Raw genomic sequence first — 21,109 nt, 5'->3', positions numbered from 1 at the left:
CTGCTGTGTCTCGAAGCAAAGTCGAGTTAGGTGGACGGCAGTGGGGGTGGCAGATCGAGGGCCTGCCAAGGCCAAGCCCTCCCCGGGCCGCCAGAATGGACCGGCCCTCAGTGACATCACAGTCCTGAGGGGTTGCCAAGGCACTGCTGGAGGCGGGCTGTCTTATTTCTCCCCACGGAGCTCTAGGATGTGGATGTGAGAAGGTGAGCCAAGAAGGAAGATGGCGACGAGGAGCAGCCCTAGCCCCATGCCCCTGGGCACGGCGCAGGGTGACCCTGGCGAGGCAGGAACGCTGTCCGGTCCCGATGCCGGCATCCGGGACGCATGTTCAGCCACTCAGCTGAAGATGAAGCCCAAGAAGGTGCGCAAGCTCAAGGCCCTCATCCTTGACCTGGGCTCCCAGTACTGTAAGTGCGGCTATGCGGGCGAGCCACGGCCCACCTACTTCATCTCCTCCACCGTGGGCAAGCGCTCCTCGGAGGCGGCTGATGCCGGCGACACCCGCAAGGGGACCTACGTGGGCCACGAGCTGCTCAACACGGAGGCGCCCCTGAAGCTGATGAACCCGCTCAAATACGGCATCGTGGTGGACTGGGACTGCGTGCAGAGCATCTGGGAGTACGTCTTCCACACGGCCATGAAGATCCTCCCCGAGGAGCATGCCGTGCTGGTCTCCGACCCCCCACTCAGCCCCAGCAGCAACCGGGAGAAGTACGCGGAGCTCATGTTCGAGACCTTCGGCATCCCTGCCATGCATGTGACGTCCCAGTCGCTGCTGTCCATCTACTCCTACGGCAAGACCTCGGGCCTGGTGGTGGAGAGCGGCCACGGCGTCTCGCACGTGGTGCCCATCTCGGAGGGCGACGTGCTGCCGGGCCTGACGGGCCGTGCCGACTACGCTGGCAGCGACCTCACCAACTACCTGCTGCAGCTGCTCAACGAGGCCGGCCACAAGTTCACGGACGACCACCTGCACATCATCGAGCACATCAAGAAGAAGTGCTGCTACTCGGCGCTCATGCCCGAGCAGGAGCTCGGCCTGTGCCTGGAGGAAATGCGCGTGGACTATGAGCTCCCCGACGGCAAGCTCATCACCATCGGCCGGGAGCGCTTCCAGTGCGCCGAGATGCTCTTCAAGCCCACCCTGGTGGGCAGCAGCCAGCCTGGCCTGCCCGCGCTCACGGCCGCCTGCCTGGACCGCTGCCAGGAGGTGGGCTTCAAGGAGGAGATGGCCGCCAACGTGCTGCTGTGTGGTGGCTGTACCATGCTGGATGGCTTCCCCGAGCGCTTCCAGAGGGAGCTGAGCCTCCTCTGCTCCGGGGACAGCCCCGCGGTGGCTGCCGCTCCCGAGAGGAAGACCTCCGTGTGGACCGGCGGCTCCATCCTGGCCTCCCTGCAGGCCTTCCAGCAGCTCTGGGTCAGCAAGGAAGAGTTTGAGGAGCGGGGCAGCGCGGCCATCTATAGCAAGTGCTGAGCGCTGCTGCCCTGACAGGCGGGGCCTGGTGGGCAGGCGGCCTCCGGCCACTCTACACATTTACAGAGTTTCTCATAAAACTTTCACGTGCAGTGGTTCTTGTCTAGTCTGGATTTCTTGCTCTTGTCTGGCAGCAGGGTGGCGGGGGGTGGGGCGCGGATTTAAGCCGAGAGATCTCAGCACCTTTTGCTCTGCTGAGTCGAGTAATGGGTGGGCTGGGGGGGGGCCCGCTGTGGCTCCCTAACCCGTCCCCCTCAACCCCCATCATGAGGGTGACATCATCTCAGAGCCCAGAGTGTTCCATTAGCTCGCCTGAGTTCGAAACCCAGCTCAACAGGCATATTGCTTGCTCACCCATGACCGCCTCGTATGAAGGGACTAGCTTGGGACCCGTAGTTGAGTAGTGGGTGGGAGCCTTAGCCAGGTGTCCGACTTCAGTCTCCTGTTTCTGGCCCTGGTGGTCACACAGCTTCCCACTGCTGCCCACAGCTTCTCCTTGCTGGATCTCTCCAGGCGCTCTCACTAACCCCCCTCACAACCCGCCCTTTTCGAAGGTGTAGCCCATGGGCGTGTGTCTTCTGATTGTGCGCAGCCATTTCTGCCTCTCAGGCCTTCCCCCTCCCAACCCCAGCCCAAAATGCAGCTGTTTTTGCACTGGCAAAGCCAAGCCACTGAATCCAGAGGATGCCAGAGAAAACCAGAAAGGCCTTTAGAAATCACATGGTTCTCTCCTTGCTGTAGACAAGGGGAAACTGAGGACAAGGAGGGAGGGGCCTATGTCAGTGGTTGAGCCCAAGTCTTCTGACCCAGGCCATGATTATTTCCAGAAGAGTAAACATGGTTCCTTTAGCGTGGGCTGTTACAACAAAAGACCACAGACCAGGGGGCTTCTAAACAACAGAAATTTATTTCTGGAGGCGGGAAGTCTAAGATCAGCTTGCCAGCATGGCTGGTTTCTGGTGAAAGCCCTCTTCTGGGATGCAGACTGCCCACACCTTGCTGTGTTCTCACATGGCAGAAGGGGTAGGGAACTCTCTGAATCCTTTTATAAAGGCACTAATCCCATTCATGGGGGCTGCCCTTGTGACCTAGTCACTTCTCAAAGGCTACCCAGCTCATACCATTACCTTGGGCACTAGGTTTTCAACATATGAACTGACCAAGGGGGCCAGTAGGGATCGGGGGTGGGGCAAACACTCAGTCTATAGCAGTGGTTCTTAATGGTTAGTAACCATAACCAAGAATGTGGCGCTTCCCTCGGGATCACACACAGCTAGTGGGGGATTCGGTGGTCACCCATGTTGGTAAGATGAGGCTGGAAGCTCATGTTTCTGGGGGCGGGAAGGTGGAGGTGGTATTGGAAAGCTGTAAATAGAGAAGTGCTGGGCGTGGTGGCTGCTTGGTGGCTTCAGGGCTAAGGGAGAAGCTGGTGAGGCCTGTGAGATTTCAGCTCAGGGATGACTGCCCAGAGGAGGTGCTCCTGCCTCTTTGCCCAGCCCCCCTGTGCTGACGGAGCCCATGACCACGCATCTGTGGGATCGGACGCTGGTGAGCTGTGGAATCTGATGGGCTACCAAATGGTCCTGAGCCACCTCTTAAGAGTCCTGATTTGGGGCACCCGGTGAGGCTGCGTCTGTCCTGGGCCGGTGCTGGAGGCCGCAGGCTTGCAAAAGAACCAGCCGTGGTCTTCATTGCCCAATGCCTGGCCATTTAGTCCTTCCCCATCATCCAGAATTGGGTTGGAGTCCCTGTGGGGCTGGCAGGGCCTCAGTGTTAGGCAGGGACCCGGGCTCTTTCCTGTGGGGAGGGGTTGCAGACGGGGCTGCAGGGCGATGGTGCCAGGAAGCACATGACGTTTGGCTGGCACAGTGTATGCGTGTTTTCCTGAATGCGAATTCTTTCAGTGGGGCTCACGTGCTGCAGGTTGCCCCAGTCTCTCCCCCCTCCCATCTCTTCACACGAACCTGCTGCTGCAGTATCTTTTGCTTAATTAGCTGGCATTCATTTCTGTTGCTTGCACTCCAAGAACCTTTGATAAATACTAATCCTAAAATACTGATGAGTTACAGACAGGGAAACAGAGGAAAATGACGTGCCCCAAATCACAGGCAATAAGCTAGGGCTGCATGGGAACCCTCTTCCACATGCTGATCTTGGAGATCTCCAAATCCATGCCTCTTCCTTGCTCCCCACATCCTCAGCAACTTCCCTCTCCACAGTCACCCCCTCACTGCCCTCCTTGCCTGGTCCTCTCCTTCTCACTGGTGGCAGGGGCTGTAGAAACACTTCATCCTTGACATGTATTTATCCAAGCCCATCACAGACATAACAATTTTGGTGGAAAACTATGGGTCCGTGATTTCCCACTTAAAATGACCAACCAAACATGTGCTTGTCTCCTCTCCCTCCTAGGACTGCGTTAAAGTGATAGAAGAATCAATGTTTCATCCCACTGCAAATGAGGATGATAGAGGGATTACAGGAGGCCAGAGATTTCTGCCTGATTCTGGAAGAAGGAAAGTGGATGCAGGGCAGGAAGGTTGCCGCCTGAAGCTTGCAAGGTGCTCCTGGTGGGTGAGGGTGGCTTCCCGTCCTGCAGAACAGGTAAAGTTTGGGGACTTGCAAATGCCAAGTAGGGGAGGATCTCTGAGTGAAGTGTGTGAGATAAAACGCGATAGGGGAGGGGACGGTAACGAATGGTCCCTGAGAGCACAGTCCCCCTCCCACGCGCTGCAGGTAGAGGGGTGAGCAGAGCGGTCGGCTTCTAAGTGCGAATTTCTCAGGCAGGAAACGGAAGACCTCACTCTGTGGAGGCAGTGCTAGTACAGGGAATGGGAGCGTATATGAAGAGCGCATCATGAGCTCCACCTGCTTCCCCTTGTTCCTCCCGAAAGCACGAGTCACACCCAGGTCTAGCTAATACGCCCCAGGTGGAGCCGATAGTTGATGCCTCCAATTCCCCCTCAACCCTTCCCCATAACTTCCCTCTTCTGCGTGGGCATCACGTGTGGCCCAGGGCTGACCCCTCCCCAGAGCCGAGGGGCAAAGCCGATCAGAGCTGCCATCCACCTGCCTGGCTGGAGTGAGCACGTGACTCAGTGTGCCTAAGCCGAGTCACAGGCCGTTCGCTGGGAAGCTTGACATGGGATTGATGTGGCCTGGAACTGCTGCAGCAATATTTGTTACCAGGAAGGAAACCAGCTTGAAGCGGAGCCAGCAGGGAGCGCAGAACTCAGACACCTGGTCCCCTGATGGGAAAGTGAGCTCAGAACGCGACCGGGCCCGGAGCGCCCTCTACCGGCAGCCTCTGTTTCCACGAGCCGACGCGCTCAGCCTGCGCGCCTGCGCCTCGGGACGGGGAACGGGAACCGGAGCGTTCGGCTTCAGTTTCCTCCTCGGGAGTGGTATTCCTCCAGAGCAGTTTGCGGGGCGGAGGGGCTGGGGTTGGAGAGGGCTGCTACAGTTGAAATTTTAAGACCAGCGCTTCATTTATTTCCGAAAAAATCGGCTACTACCCATGAAGACGTCTTATCAAGATTTTAGAGAGTGTCAGGTAACAAAATGCTGAAATGCAGAAACCTAAGAGTGTCTACTGGCCAGTGTCTTGTAATCTCGGGTGGTGTAGATATTTGTCCCCGAGGTTAAAGGTGGAGCTCCTCAGGGGCAGGAACTTCGACTTCCTTATCTTTGTTTTCTGCAAGCCCAGTGCAGAACAGACTACCAACCGAGATAATGTACTCCCAGCCTGTGAGGTGGAAGTTACAAGTATTTCCCCCATTTCACAGATGAGGACACTATGGCCTGGAGAGGTTAAAAAGTCTTGTCCAAGTTCACCTGCCTGATAAATCAGTCTTGTGCTAAATCAAAGTTTCGTGATTCCAGAATGCCTCCTTGCCTTTGTCTCTTACCTTCCTGCAAATTACCGCTTTCTTTAACCAAGAAAAAAATATTGACATAAAAACTGCTTTCAAGTAATGAACAACAAATATGATGTAATTTCATAATCACCTTGAGATACAAAAGTTAAGAATGCCAACCTTTTAGTGAGGGAGAGACTTCTCTTGCCTGAGATTGCCAGAGACATAAAGACGCAAGTACTAGAGTGACATCACGTGGTGAAATTCTACTATTTAGACATGGCCAGCGGCCTCTCATCCTCGCTGCCTGTCTGGGCAGCCTAATCTCTTTTCCCCTAGTGGTTATTACCAAGTTTGCTCTGAGAGTTTTCTGCATAAGATGGGTTTAAGCAATTAACTTTTTAAAAAGATTTTATTTATTAATTTTACAGAGGGAGAGGGAGAAGCAAACTCTCAGTTGAGCAGGAAGCTTGATGTGGGGCTGGATCCCAGGACCCTGGGATCATGACCTGAGCTGAAGGCAGTCGCTTAACGGACTGAGCCACCCAGGTGTCCCAGCAATTAACTTTATTACAATACAAACTATTAATGTTTTTCTACTTGACGTTAGGTGGTTTTTTGTTTGGTCCTACATTTTACTAGAATATAGTATTTCTAAACCAGTGGGGACAGGGATGTGGGCTATTGGTTATGCTGGAGCTGGCTCTTAAGACGGCCTGTGAGAGTCCATTGTTAACTATTCAGGAATTTTGCAAGCCAAATTAAATTGTTAATTTGTGTTGGTGGCTTGAATTGGGCCTGGTGGGCGTATTGATCCCCACAGAAATCAGCAGGTGTTACATATCAGGGTCCCCTGCCCACCACAGAGAGTCTGTTTAAAGGGGGGGAGCAGGAGAGTGGGAGAGAAATGGTGGGCAGCAGAACTGTCTAGGGGGCTAGTTCCAACAAAACAAATAACAAAACTGGTGTGGACCACCCTCCTAGATTGAATCAGTAGACTTGGGGAAGCGCCTCGGAATCTGTATGTGAGAAGTCCCCCCCCCCCCCCGGGTGACTCTAATAGACACTCCCGGTAAAGAGCTGCTCAGAAGAGTGCCGGGCACATACTAAGCGCAGTGTGAATGTTCAGAAGTAAATCAGAAGCTGTGGCATAGTGTGGGACAAGCCAAAGGTGCTGGGTGTCTGCCATGCTGCTCCTTTAGGTCATAACAGTTCTCGTTACCTGTTTAAGCCCCAGTCTTCCTCCAAGGCACAGCCCCATGGCCGCTCCTCTGGAAGGCATTCCCTGACGTGCCTGCACCCCTTTGCACTGCTGTGGCTTTGCAGGTCTGCCTTGGCTTTTTTTTTTTTTTTTTTTTTTTTTTTGGTCCGTACAACTTGGTGGAAAGGACAGACTGTCTTTTCCATCTTTGAGTCCTGGTGGAGGCTTGGGTCTGGCATGAGCAGGTGCCTGGGGAAAAGGGATGCTGCATTTATCATTCCTAGACTCCTTAATTTCTATTTCTTGAGTTTTTGTTGTTCTTCCTTTCCCAGAGCTCTGCAGGATCTTTAAAGAAAATATAGTTAATATAATTGGCCCTGTCATGAACGGTTGCCAAATAGACAACCAGAATATAAGAAAACACACTTAGGCTGGGTTTCAAGGGGGCTGAATAAGGAGTTGGTCTCCCACCCAACCCTCTGCTCCATGGAAGTGAGTGCCATGCTCAGACTCCGCCAGGGGGTGGTGTCAGGGATCCTGTGTTAAGCTGTACTGTCATCCCCAGCCAGCAGCAGTGAGGTGGAATGAAGTGGTGAGAGGTGAGGCTAGCTGGCACTTACCTCCCTCCTCCTCATGGGCTCCTAATGGGGCCCAGTGAGGAGCTAATCTTGCACCTCCACTTGGAGGCAAGTGATTTGTGGATATTGCCAAATTGATTCTGAAGTTTATATGGAAAAACAAAAGACCCAAAATAGCCTAAAATAGCCACCACAGCATCGAGGAAGAAGGAAGACAGTTTGAAGACTGACACTATCTGACTTAAAGACTTTCTCTAAAGTTGAAATAATCAAGACAGTGTGGTCTTGATCAAAGAATAGACAAATAGATCAATGGAAACAATACAGAGAACTCCAACATAGATTCATACAAATATATAGTCAGTTGTTGGCAAAAGAGTAAAAGCAACTCAATAGAGAAAGGACAAACTTTTTAATAAATGGAGGTAGAACAATAGGAAATATTTTTGCAAAAAAAAAAAAAAAAAAGGATCTAGACACAGTCTTTACCTTCCATAAAATTTAACTCAAAATGGATCATAGACCTAAATGCAGAACACAAACTTACAGCATAGAACTTCCAGAAGACAATAGAGGAGAAAAGCTATGTGACCTTTGGCTTGGTAATTGAATTTCAGATAGGATACCAACACAATCCATGAGAGAAACTATTGAATTGGTAACTTAGACTGTATTACAGTGAAAAACTGCTCTGTGAAAGAAACTGTTAAGAGAATTAAAAGACAAGACTCAGAATGGAAGAAAATATTTGCAAAACACATATCCGATAAAGGATTTGAATTGGAAGAACTCAAAACACAGCAATAACAAACAACCCAATTAAAAATTGGCAAAAGATCTGAAGGAACACTTCACCAAAGAAGATACAGAGATGGCAAATAAGCATATGAAGAGATATTCAACCTTATATAAAAGATACAAAATGGTACATCCACTTTGAAAAGCCGTTTGGCAGGGTTTTTGTTTTGTTTTTTTTTTAACCAAGATAAACATATTCTTATCATATGATCTAACAATCACACTCCTGGATATTTACCCAATTGAATTGAAAATTTACATCCACAGAAAAACCTACACACAAATATTTACAGCAGCTTTATTCATAATTGCCCCAAACTGGAGGGCACCGAGATGTCCTTAGATTGATGGGTAAATGGCGGTACATCTATGCAATGGAACATTATTTAGTGATAAAAACTATGGACTTTAGTGAATAGTAATGTGTCAGTTTGGGCTCATTAATTATGAGAAATGTGCCACACTAATGCAAAATGTCATAATAGGGCAAATGTATGGGTGGATGGGGGGTGGTATGTAGAAACTGCCTGTGCTATCTGCTCATTTTTCTGTAAATCTAAACCTGTTTAAAAATAATTTAAGAAAATCATCTGTTAATTAAAATCAAAAGACAAATGATAGGCCAGGAGAAAATATGTGGAAACCATATATCCAGCCAAGGATTAGTATCTAGAATATTATATAAAGAATTCTCAAAACTGAACCATTAGAAACAATCCAATTAAAAAATGGACATAAGACATGAGCAGACATTTCACTAAAAATGATATGCAGTTGGTAGATAAGCACATGAAAAGATATTCGCCAGGGTGAATCACTAGCCATTAGGGAAATAAATGCAAAGTAAAACCACAGGAAGAATTATCACCATTCTATCAGATTGGCTTTTAAGAAAAAATTGTGTCAAAAACTTGATCACTCGTGCATTGCTGATGGGAATGTAAAATGGTACAGTCATTCTAAAAGATGGTTGGGCAGCTGCCATAACCACCCAGCAATTGTACTTTGGCATTGATCTCAGAGATATCAAAACTCATCTTCAGACAAAAGCCCACACACAAATGTTCATGACAGCTTTATTCATAATTGTCAAACTGGAGACAACTCAGATATCTTTCAATGGTTGAGTAAACTGGCACATCATACCAATGAGTACTACTCAGCAATAAAGAAAAAATGAACTATTAAAACATGAAGCAACTTGGGTGAATCTCCAGGGAGTTTTGCTGAGTGAAAAAAGCCAATCGTAAATTGTCACAGATTGCATGATTCCATTTATACAATTTTCTTGAAATGACAAAATGATAGAAGTGCAGAACAGATTAGTGAATACTGGGGGTAAGGGATGGATGGGTAGCGGGAGTTGGTTATGGCTGTAAAAGGAAAGTTCAAGAGATCCTTGTGGTGGTGAAACCTGTTCTGCATCTTGGCGATACGAATGCCGGTATTACGGTTGGGGTATCATACTGCAGTTTCGCAAGGTGTTACTGTTGGGGAAACTGGCCAAAAGGTACATGGGATTGATCTATATTATTTCTCACAACTGCACATGAATCTACAATTATCTCACAATAAAAAAATTTAATTGAAAATGAAGAGATAGACTGAGAAAAAAAATGTATCCTCATATCAAGGCTACACTTTAGACTAATTAAATCGAAATCTCTGCGGGTGGGATCGGGGGTTAGCATTAATTTTTAAGTTTTCCAGGTGGTTCCAGCGTGCAACCAAGTTTGAGAACCAATACCCCAGCCAGCTTTGTGGAGGATGGAGTATCCGTGTAGAGGCAGTGGAGAGGTTAGGGCTTACACAACTCAGACCAGCTGCGGGGTCTTGGGAAAGCCATTTAACGTCATTTAACCTCTGGCTCTTTCATTTGTAAAATGGTGGCTACCTCTTCTTACTTCCCAGGGCTTTTCTGAAGATTGAAGAGAAAATGCAGCTAAGTATTTCATGAATTGTAAAAGCAATAATTTCATAAATTGTAAGAGCAATATAAATATTCCGATCAATGTACAGGGTGTGTTGTACATATGCGCAAAATTCGTGTGTTTTTAAACATGTACAGAGTGTCAGCTGCATGCAGCAGTCCTGATATTTACAGTCTCGTTCAGTAAGAACTGTGATTCTGATTTTACAGAGAGAAGGAGCCTGAGGCTCATAGAGATAAATAATAATGCTCTTGGTGTTAGGAGTCTAAACAGACTCTGTTACAGCAGAACTCTCCCGGTCATGGGCTTGCTGACAGAGGTGGGTTATCAGAGTAATTCTGGTGAAAAAGTAAGCTCCTACTTTCACTTCCAAGAGACATAAACAAATAAAATTCCTGCTAGGACAATTTTGGTTGAATTATCTTGTTAACGGTCTGAATTCTTGACTTCATTCTGCCAATAAAGATGAAGCTAAGTGTGAGAGGGAGAAACAAGTGGAGAATAAGAAAGCACCTGGTTCCCAAATGAGTTTTGCCCAGCAGGTAGCCAGAAGACAGAGGCCACTGGGGGTAAGAACAAATTAGGACATGTGGCATCCCATTTGTGAATATGCAATCCCTCCCAATGCCTGTGTTTGATGACAAAGGTAGAAAATATTGCTCCAACCATCACATACATTTTTCATTTCTCTCAGTGTCTGCTGTCTACCTCAGTCTCTCTGCAGACTTGGATTGCAGGGACACTAGTCAACACTATGTTAACATTCCTTTGACATCTGGCTGGAACTGGCCCCAACAAAAGGCCAGCCCTAGGTCCTGGTGCCCAGGAAGGGCACAGGGGGAGACTCTTTGGAGACCTTGAATTTTCCCACCTCAGGTAATGGACCTTCTCATTCTAAATGAATGAGAAGGAAAGAGGTATCTTTTCCCTTTAGTTACTGCTGAGGTGTTCCAACAAGAAACACAAGAAAAGGTCATGGACAACTGGGGGATTGGAACAAAGAATCTAGAAATGATCTGGTCAAATATTTTTAGATAAGGAAGCAGAGGCCCAGGGTGGGGAAGCAACTTGGCCAAGGACACATAGCTGGCGAGTGCAGGCACTGAGGCCACTGTGAGATCCTGGCGTTTGGTCCTGTGCTCTCTGCACGCCATTGGAGCATCTCCTTGAGTGACGTGCAGCTCAGCACATCCGAAGCCTTCACACTGTGTACTTTTTAATCATTTGAGAGTCACTTAAAGAGGAACGGACCTGTCTGTGGGTGCCACAGGAGCATACTCTTTGCAGAAACAATGTGATTGCGCTCTCTCTACAAAGAGCATGAATGAGTCACCTCTAGTAACAGCCAAGCCAGTATCTCTCACCATACTGGGGGAGAAGGCCCCTCACATCAAAATCATATCTTCAGAAAACAGCTGGGTGGCGCTTCGGGAAGATCCCTAGCCCGGCACTGAGCTCCCAGGGCTCCCTTTTGGGGCCCCAGCTTTTCATCAGAGTTAGAGAGCCCAAATGGCCAATTATATCTCACCAGGTGTCTGATGGCCTCAAGGAAGCTTCCCCCAAGTGAGGCCTGATTTAGTAAATGGCAAAGGCTCACAGCTAGACCAAGAACAAGCCAAGTATTGTTGAAGAAGAGTAAAGCAGGAGGAAGGCTGTGGCAGAGAATGATAGCTGTCAAGCAATCATTCCTCTGCTTTGATAGGATTTGTAGCTGGGCCTGCGGCTTGAAGTTGGAGATTGCGTTCCAGCCTCCCTGCGGCGAGGTGTGGCCGTGTGACTAAGTTCAGGCCCACGAGGTGTGAATAGAAGTGTTATATGCAACTTCTGGGTCATCTTCAACAACGGGGTCCCGCCACAGCCCTCCCTCTCCTCTTTCCTTGAGCTGGAACGTGAATGTGCCTGTGACCTAGCCTTGTCCATGCAGACAAGGATGATGCCCTTGATGGGTGATGGCAGAACAGCAGGATGGAGGAAACCTGGATTTCTGAATGGCCACATGGAGAAAAACCACTCACCAACCTGAACCTCAGGGACCTAGGGACAGAAATCTCCCTCTCCTTTAAACTACTATATTTTGGGAATCTTTTGGATGTAGAAGGTTATCCTTTACTCTGACTTTACTGGGGAGAGCACAATAGGAAATGGGTGACATTTTGAGCAAAACTGGAAGGAGTCTAGGCCATTGCTGGTAGAAATCCCACCCTTTTGGAAATTTACTGGACTGGGCATGGAATTTCTCTGTAAAGCTATTGTCCATCACTTTTCCTTTTCTGACAGTTTCCCTAAGTAAGCAAATCAGCTGTCTCATACAACTCTCATAAAAATCCTGTGAATGGGGTCCCCCCGCCTTTATACCTGAGAAAACAGACTCAGGTCACTCACCCAAGATCATACAGTTAATATATGACAGGAATATGATTTGACCTTGGGTCACTGTGACTCCAGGGCCCAGGAGCTTTGCTCTGTGGCATGCCGCCCCTCCCAATAAGCCAGAATGTGTTTCTGAAAATAAGTGCTCACTATGCTTTGGTGGTTTTAAGTCTTAAGTTCCTAAGTGGAATGGGCTTGGTTGTTCATGCAGGTAGAGGCTGGCAGGAAGCTGGTACAGGCTGTACCCAGTTTATAATAGTGATGGGACAATTCACTTACATCCCTGTTGTTTGGAACCGAGAACATGTTTTCCCATAGAATCAGAGTGATTCATGGTGACACATACCCAGGCTAGCTCCCAGACACCTTTATAACTCATAGTCTGAGTTCTGGGTCTAGCGAGCAAGGTAAGAGAGTCATGAGAGGGGATGATTCTCCGGTGACCAGATGCCTCATGCCCACTCAGCCCTATGCTTCCGGTCTGCCTTCGCTACAAATTGCCACCTCCCCTACATTTCAACCAAATCCCCCAACTCCTTAGTCTGGCTTATTTCACAAAGGAATAAATAAGAAAGCAAGCTGATTGAACTCATTTACACTAACATGTTTGTTATCTAAGAAAATCTATGCCATTCAATATGGTGGAATTAGAAAAATTCGCTTTCTAGTCTGTGTATTTTACTACGGTGCAGTTGTAGTCTACAGGCGTGGTTGGGTCAGGTCAAGAAATTAGGTTATCTTGTTGACCACATTTCATTCTTACAGACGGATTAGGTTTCATCTGGAAAGGCATAAGTCATATTTTAAAGGAGAGTGAAGTGGGGAAACAATTTCAAAAGGCAATCAAGTGCATAGCTACCTAGTTCAATTGCTAGAAGTCTGGGTTGCATGTATGGAGTTTGGAAAGCAAAGGAATGATTTGGAAACAAAAGAGCTATGTTGTCAATGTGCTTTGTCCCACATCAATCACAATTTGGTAGCCTTTTGAATATTTTAAGCAGGAAGAGATTTTAATACATTAAATCTTACCAAATTTTGCTCACCGAAATAGTGATGAGTGTTGGGGGAACTGGTTCGGCTTTGGGCCTCTGGGTATATAGAACACTACAGAAATAATGCACCTGGAAAGCTACCACCTCTTGAGCCTTAAGAACTATTGAGTTCAAGAACCTATCACGGTAGCTTTGAGCTGGGTAAGGCAGATGGAATCACAAAGCTGCTGACATTCCTGCAAGGCCAAGGCCGCAGCTGCCTTTGACACGGAGAAAGCTAAACAGATGCTAGTGTGCTGCTGCAGAAAAGCGGAACACCCTCAGGTTGTGTTTATCTTTGTTTTTGTTCTTGAAGTAAGCTCTGTGCCCAGCGTGGGGCTTGAATTCATAACCCCGAGAGCAGGAGTCCCCAGGTGAGCCAGCCAGGTGCCCCATGTTTTTCTTATTTTTGCCTCACCAAACTCCTATAAGCATATCGAATTCGTAAACAGAATTTGCGTACAGAACCAGCAAAGGAGTGTAGAAAGTGTAGTTTTAGCTTTCTGAACTCCCAAACAGGAAGGCACACTAGATCTTCATAGTCAGTAGAACTTTCTGTGATGAGGGAAGCGTTCTTTATCAGCACTGCCTAGTACAGTTGCCAGATGTGGCCGTTGAATACTTGGAATGTGGCAATTGCAGAAGTAAATTTAAAATTTTATTTAATTTTAGTTATTTAAATTTAATTTCCAAGGGTCACGTGTGTCTGGTAGCTAGAGTATTGATGAGTGCCACTCCGGAAAGAAGATGGAAGGGAGGTGGAATGAGCCAATTCATTGTATCCATAACACTGATTATAGTCCTTGAGAATCACTGTGGAGGGTAACCTTCATGGCCTCTATTCACACCTGTAAATGAGGAGAACTACTTCAAAGGGTAATGTCATAATAAAGCAGCTGGGAAACAGCTCATAGTTAGCAGTAAGTTCAGGACCATGCATACCAGAGGGCTAGGATTAAGATGTGGCAGGAAAGATTATCCCAGAGGATAAAGGTAAATACACTTGAAACTAGGGTCTGGCACACTACTATTGACAACTCCAGGGCTTTTCAAAGTATGTCTTTCTAAGAGAAAGCTGATGACGTGTTCTTGACTGAACTTGGCTTCTCTCTAGTCCAGACCTCTCTCCTGAGATCCATGTCCACGGATCTGTCTCCTGGATGGCTTTACCTGGACGCCTGACAGTTACCTCAAATGCAGCACATTTATCCATCCACCCATCCGTCCATCCATCCACCCAAACATACACAAACATGTATTATATGCTACCATTTATGCAGTAATGAGCTAGACTATTAGAAGTATACTGTTAACAAAACAGGTAATACCTCCTTCTTGGAGCTTCTAGCTTAATAGGAAAGAGAGAATAATAGGCAGTGGGGTAAGTGGGAACACAGGGTGCAATGGGAGTACCTTGGAGGAGCACCAGACCTAGACCAAGAGCTGCCCAGGCTGTTGGAGAGGGCTCCCTGGAGAAGCAAAAGAATTGGATCTCGCCAACACAGGCAGAGGGGAGAATCAAAAGCACAGGCCCAGAGGCAGGAAAGCATGCAACGCATTCGAGGAGGCAGAGATGGTCGGTTAACTAGTATATGAGGGAGTGGTGTAAGATGGGGTAGGTAGAGACAGATGATGCAGGATCTTGAAAGTCAAGGTAATTGGACTTTATCCTAAAAGCACAGGGGAACCATAGAAAGATTTTAAGCAAGATATTTGCTTTTGGGGAAAAAGCTCTGCTATCAACAGAATTGTAACCCCCAATTTGCAGATGAGGCCTTTGGGACGTAATTGGGTTTTAGGTGAGGTCATGTGAGTGGCGATTAGAGTCCTTATAAGAAGAGATACCAGAGAGCTTGCTCTCACTCTCTCTTACCATCATATGAAGACCAGCAAGATGGTGGCCTTCTACAAGCCAGGGAGAGAGTCCTCACCAAAAACCGACCATGCTGGCATCTCAGACTTCTAGCCTCTAGACCTCTGAGAACGACATTTTTGTTGTTTAAGCCATCCAGTCTAGATATTTTGTTACAGTAGCATAAGCTAACTAATTTAGGCCCTCTGATTGCAATGTGAATGAATTCTAAGAAAACAAGTCTGGACACAGGGAGACTGGTGGAAACAGGAGGTTGATGTAATTCATATAGGAGAGGAATGAGGGTAGTAGCACAAAGATAGTAGCAATAGGGAAGGAGAGAAGAGTGCAGGTTATGGAGATAAATAGAGATTTCTGACTTGGGCAATAGTGGGAGAAAACTGGTGCTAAGGTAGGGAACACCAGAAGAAAAGTTGGTTTTGAGATGGGGAGATGAGCTCAATTTTGAATGTGATAACAATGCAGTTAACTTGTTGGTCCTTTACTGCGCTATGTCTGGTAACTTCATTTGATCAATAGGTTTCTCTAATGTTCTTTTAGAGAGAAGAATGGATGATTGGAAAGATTAGTAACTGTTTTTGAAGATTTTTGGAAACAGACCTTGTGATAGGCACCATAATGCTCTCCCCAACGATGTCCACACCTAATTCCAAGAATCCGTGAATGTCACCTTACATGACGAAAGGGATTTACAGATGCAATTAAAATATGGGGAGATTATTCTGGATTAACTGGGTGGGCCCAATCTAATCAGAGAGTCATCAATATGGAGTACCTTTCCTGGCTGGGTTAGAGAGATAAGGTGGAAGAAGAAAGAAGAGTTGAACCCTCCATTGTTGGTTTTGAAGATGGAAGAAGGGGGTTATAAAGCTACGAATGCAGTAGCTTCTGGAAGCTGGGAATGATTCTCAGTTGATAGCCAGCAAGGATTTGGGGATTTCAGTACTACAACAACAAGGAGCGATCTGAATTCTGTCAACAACCCAATGAACAGAAAACAAATTTTTGTTTAAAGCCCCCAGAAAGAAATGCAGCCTGCTGACACCTTGATAAGTCTCATGAAATTGTGAAATCCGTTCTGGACTCCCAACCTGCAGACCATATAAAGTAATAACATTTGTGTTGTTTCATGTTCCTACACCACCCTGCTGGGTAACAGAACAAATCCTGGCCCTCACCTGCATGGTTGGTAGACACACCAGTTAGTGTCTACTTAGGAGCTTAAGCCACACTAGTAATTCGAACAAATTTGTAAAGAATTGTTAACTAGTAAAAAGTGATCAACAAATAAGAAGAGTAAAAGAGAACTCTGAAGAATACAGAAATAGCAAATGGGGGAGCAGCCAGTACATCTAGTGCTGTGAGAAAGTATCCAAGGAAGGAACAAACTTGGCCAGGTCTTGCAAGGTGCAAAATTGATTGGGATTGTTTAGTTTACGACATTATAATAGCCTTGGATCAGTGGGGACAACAAAGCAAAGATCTTGTAGCAAGCCTTGATCAATAATAGTCCTGATGAGTAAATTATTTTAGTTGTTTTGCACTGTAGTCTTCTAGGAGTAAACTATTTCCTGGAACGAATGGCTACATTAATTTTGTTTCTTCTCAGTACTGTTTAACATAGTGATAGAAAATATGTGGGTCCCAGTATTATTTTAATACAGGTACAGAAAATTATGTTGGTTTAAATTTTCATTACCTCTGCCATTCTTCTGAGAGGAAGATACCCTCATTGTTTTTGGAATTTATGTTTCATGAATGAGTTGAAGAGCTTTTCATATATAGTTCTGTGTGAATGCCTATGAATTAATCATCTTCTTCTGATTGGTTTGTAAGAACGTTGCATAAAATAAGGATATTCTTTATCATTTGAGCTCTAATACTTCCCAGTTTGCCATTTGTTTTCGACTTTGTTTTTACCTTTTAATACAGAAATATTAAATCTGTTTATTTTGGCCCATGAATCAGTCTTTATAAGATTTCTGGGTTTCAGGTTATGCTTTAAAATGCCTTTCCACACATACCAGATTGTTAACTGTGCCCACTTCCACAGAATGGGAGTGTAAAGGGATGAGAATGCTTACACTTTGGGATTTATACATTTATGTGTTGTTTGAATTTATTATAAAAAGCATGCTCTGCTGTTACACTTTTTAAATATTTTTAAAACATAGATGGGTATTAAGGAGGGCACGTATTGCATGGTGCACTGGTTATACGCAAGTAATGAATCATGGAACTTTACATCAAAAACTAGGGATGTACTGTATGGTGACCAACATAATAAAAAATATTATTAAAAAAAACATGGATATGCTTTTCACACTCCAAGATGGTAGTTTTCTAGAACTTTTTATGTTTTTTTAAGTATGCTTATATGGGGCACCTGGGTGGCTCAGTCAGTTAAGCATCCGACTCTTGATTTCAGCTCAAGTCACGATCTCAGGGTGATGAGATCAAGTCCAGAGTCAGGGTCTGAGTTGAGCAAAGAGTCTGCTTGAGATTCTCTCTCTCCCTTTCCTTCTGCCCCTCCCCCTGCTCGCTCAATAATAAATAAATAAACAAATAAATATTTTTTAAAAAAGTTATAGCCAGTTTTTCCTCCAAACACCTAGGCAATTGCCCCAACTTTGCCGAATATCCCATCTTTTCTCCCTGATTTGACATGCTATCTTTACAAGATGCTAAATTTCCATACACAGTTGGGACAATTTATGGACTATTCACACCCACATTCCTGTATTTCTGTGCCAATACCATACTGTTTTGTTTACTGTAACTTTATTAAAATATTTTAATACCTTTGGGACACTTGCCTCCCTCATTACTATTTTCCAGAATGTCTCTGACCATGCTTGTATGTTTTCCTCTTTTTATATTAATTTTAATCACCACTAATCATGTTGGTGTTATCATTGTAATTATAATGATTTATAGATTTAGGGAAAACTTACATCTTTATAATTTTGTATCTTTCCATCCTAAAATAATGTGTATCTTCGTCTCCTAAAACAAATTTTCTCTCCTTTGAGTCCCTAAGTAGAATTTGAGGAACTCATGATTTTGCAAATTTATTTTTTTACTTAGCTACTTTTATTATTTTATTCTTTTATCAGTTCTCTTGGCTTTTCTAATTTTTCTGAGTCTCTACCTTAGGCATGTTAATTTATAGAAAGCATAGAGTGTGGTTTCATTTTTGGACTCAATCTGAGTTTTTCATTTCCTAAGGATTTTATCCCACTTTCATGTAGTGCTATCCCAGCTGTTTATTCTGCTTCTGCGTCCTTATTTCAAAAAGTCTTCGTCTGTTTGGGCCACTATCACACAAATACCATAGGCTGCATGGCTTAAACAACATGGATTTCTCACCGTTCTAGAGGCTGGGAAGTCCAAATACAAGGCGCCAGCTGATTGGGTGCCTGGCCAGAGCCTGCTTCCTGGTTCCACAAACGGCGGTTTTCTAGCTGTGTCCTCACATGGGGGAAAAGAGATCCCGGAAGTAAGTTGTCTTGTGATTCTTAAAAGGGTTGGGGTTATGGTGAGGGCTCTACTCTTATGACCTCATCTAATCCTATGCGCCTCCTAAAGGCTCTGCTTCCTAATACTAGGACATGGTGGTGGTGGTGGTGGGAAGTTTGGACATCAATTTTGAGGGGGACACAAACATTCAGTCCCTTACATAGTCTGAGTTTCCTTTTTATGCCTTTTCTCAGTAGTCTACTACCAGAGACTGCCATCCAGACAAGTCTGGTTTTTTGTTTTTGCTTTTTTTTGGTTTGAATAGGTAAAATATTTACTTTTATATCCCTTCAAATATAGGTGTTTGTTTAGCTCTTCTGAGCTCTGTCCCAGACTATTAGCATACATTATTATTATTTCTACATTATACATAATGGATTTTTATTATTATTTTTTAAATCTTTTTTTTTAAGATTTTATTTCAGAGAGAGAGCGCGCGCACAAGTGGGAGAGACAAGCCGAGGAAGAGGGAGAAGCAGATTCCTTGCTGAGCAGGGAGGCCTGATGTGGGGCTCGATCCCAGGACCCTGGGATCATGACCTGAGTTGAAGGCAGATGCTTAACCAACTAAGCCACCCAGGCGCCCCCATAATGGATTTTTAAAGGACACCAAAATAGGATGACAAGTTGGTCTAAAATTTCAAAGTCCCTACTAATCTTTTTCTACTGAATAGCTCTCATATTTTGAGCACTTACTATGGACCAGGCATTTCACATGTTACATCATTTAATCTGTAGATTATTTCTAGGAAATGGGTATTATTATTCCCATTTTCATGTGAAGAAAGCAAGTCTCAAAAGAGCTAGTAAATGCCCAAATTCAAAGAGTAGTGGATTTGAACCACAGCTTTCTAGTTTCTGCTCCTTTCTGTTCTTCACATTCCTTCTGTATCTTGAGGGAAGAAATAAAAGCCAGGTTATATCATCTCTGTTTTTGCTGGTGAATCAGAGGAAAGGATTGGAAGTGAGACTTCTCAAGTATAATTTACTTTTGACTTTTGAATTATGTAAATGTTTTGGTTTTTTTCTGAAAACTAAAATCAGCAAGGAAAATAGAGCTAACCCTAAAATTGGAAATAAATTGAAATTAATAACCTTAACTCTTTATCAAATTGGTTACATAACCATACAGAGAAAATAATTATTTTTAGTGACTTTGGAAGATGTTCTTCTGGTATATATTCTTGGAGAGGTATATTCTAAGGAAAAAAGAATTGCAAATAATTTCAAACTTCATAGTTTTTTTATTAGGAGTAATATTTGTGTTATAATTTTGAAATATATAATTTCATATATTTGGAAAGAACAAATGAGAATGGTCATGTTAAGAGCCAAACTTTTCATTGTGAAAGGAGACAACATATAAAAATTAAAAAACCCTGTGTTAAATTTGATATATTAATATGAACTCAAGGTTTAGATATTTTTACTTTCTCTGTTCACTGAAAGGACCTAAAAGCAACAGTATCCAGTAGTCATGTTAACTGAGGATCTATCCTTCATACTTGTTCTTGCTGCGAGTTCTGGCAAAGCCTCATCATTTGGGTGAGAAAGGACTGGGTGCCCCAGGCTACGACTGTTTCAGGTCAGGAAATAAGTCAGTGCTTAATTCAGCAGGTGGGGATTTTAAAGTTGTTTGCCAGGGGTGAGGTCTGCCCCAGTCCTCTTCATCATCATTTTGTAAAGGCTACATTGCTCACTAATGCTTTTATGTGAAAGTGGACTCTTTTGGGTAAACATGAAGGCGGAGTTGTATCCTATGTCTGCATTAATGCTGGGTGGGAATCTGGAGGTGAGAACAGGAAATCCTGAGAATTTAAATCCCCGGGAATTAGCAAAAACTCCTGAAAGAACTTGAGTTTTTCAAAGGCTGTATAACTGGTAGGATCAAAGCTGAGGTGACCAATGCGGACGACCCAGCTAATATCTGGGTTGTAGGAGGCATTAGTGTATGTAGGATATGAAGAAAAGATGGGATTGGAAAAATACTAAGGCCCAGAGAAGGATAGAAGGATCTAGAAGGCCCCTGGAAGGGTGAAGGGATCTACTAGTCTGGATGCTGTGGGGAGGGATTGTGGGTTCACCTTCCTCTTTAAGGACCTTCTCCCACCTCAAACACACTGTCACTGTCCCCTAACTCCTGATGGGGACCTAGAACTTTAATCTACAGTATATATTCTCAGTGTCAGTTGAGGCTTCTGTGTACTTCAGATAAACTGCTTTCAGATGCTTCTCAGTGAGCCTTGGGGCACTAGTGCCATTTTATATTTTCTGTGAGTATGGGGTTCCTTTTTCTGTTCCTATGCTATTTACAGAGGAATCAAAATTTACCAATATTTAGAAAAACCAGACACATCAATTTGGCAGAGGAACCTTAGGGCCAGCCCCCAGCAGAGATGAACCTTTTCCTCTTCCTACTTTCCTGGATCAATTATGTTGCTACAGAGAGCCACCAGAGATGGAAACTCTCAGGAAAG

The 21,109-nt window shown here is 45.1% G+C and overlaps 1 protein-coding gene across 1 annotated transcript; it reads left to right on the top strand.

Moving 5' to 3' along the window:
• Positions 1–220: 220 nt before the first annotated feature.
• ACTL7B (actin like 7B) lies at positions 221–1,474 on the top strand. Its single transcript, XM_008707926.2, has one exon. The coding sequence runs from the start codon at positions 221–223 to the stop codon at positions 1,472–1,474; it is 1,254 nt and encodes a 417-aa protein (XP_008706148.2).
• The last annotated feature ends 19,635 nt before the right edge of the window (positions 1,475–21,109 follow it).

Source organism: Ursus maritimus, unplaced genomic scaffold (assembly GCF_017311325.1).
Source record: "Ursus maritimus isolate PB19 unplaced genomic scaffold, ASM1731132v1 scaffold_17, whole genome shotgun sequence".
NCBI lineage: Eukaryota > Metazoa > Chordata > Mammalia > Carnivora > Ursidae > Ursus > Ursus maritimus.
Note: the sequence above shows the minus strand (reverse complement) of the source record. Positions and strands in the feature narration are given on the sequence as shown.

What these genes read in the sequence shown, in the direction of transcription:
- ACTL7B (XM_008707926.2), top strand. Translation starts at nt 221, where the DNA reads ATGGCGACGAGGAGCAGCCCTAGCCCCATGCCCCTGGGCACGGCGCAG.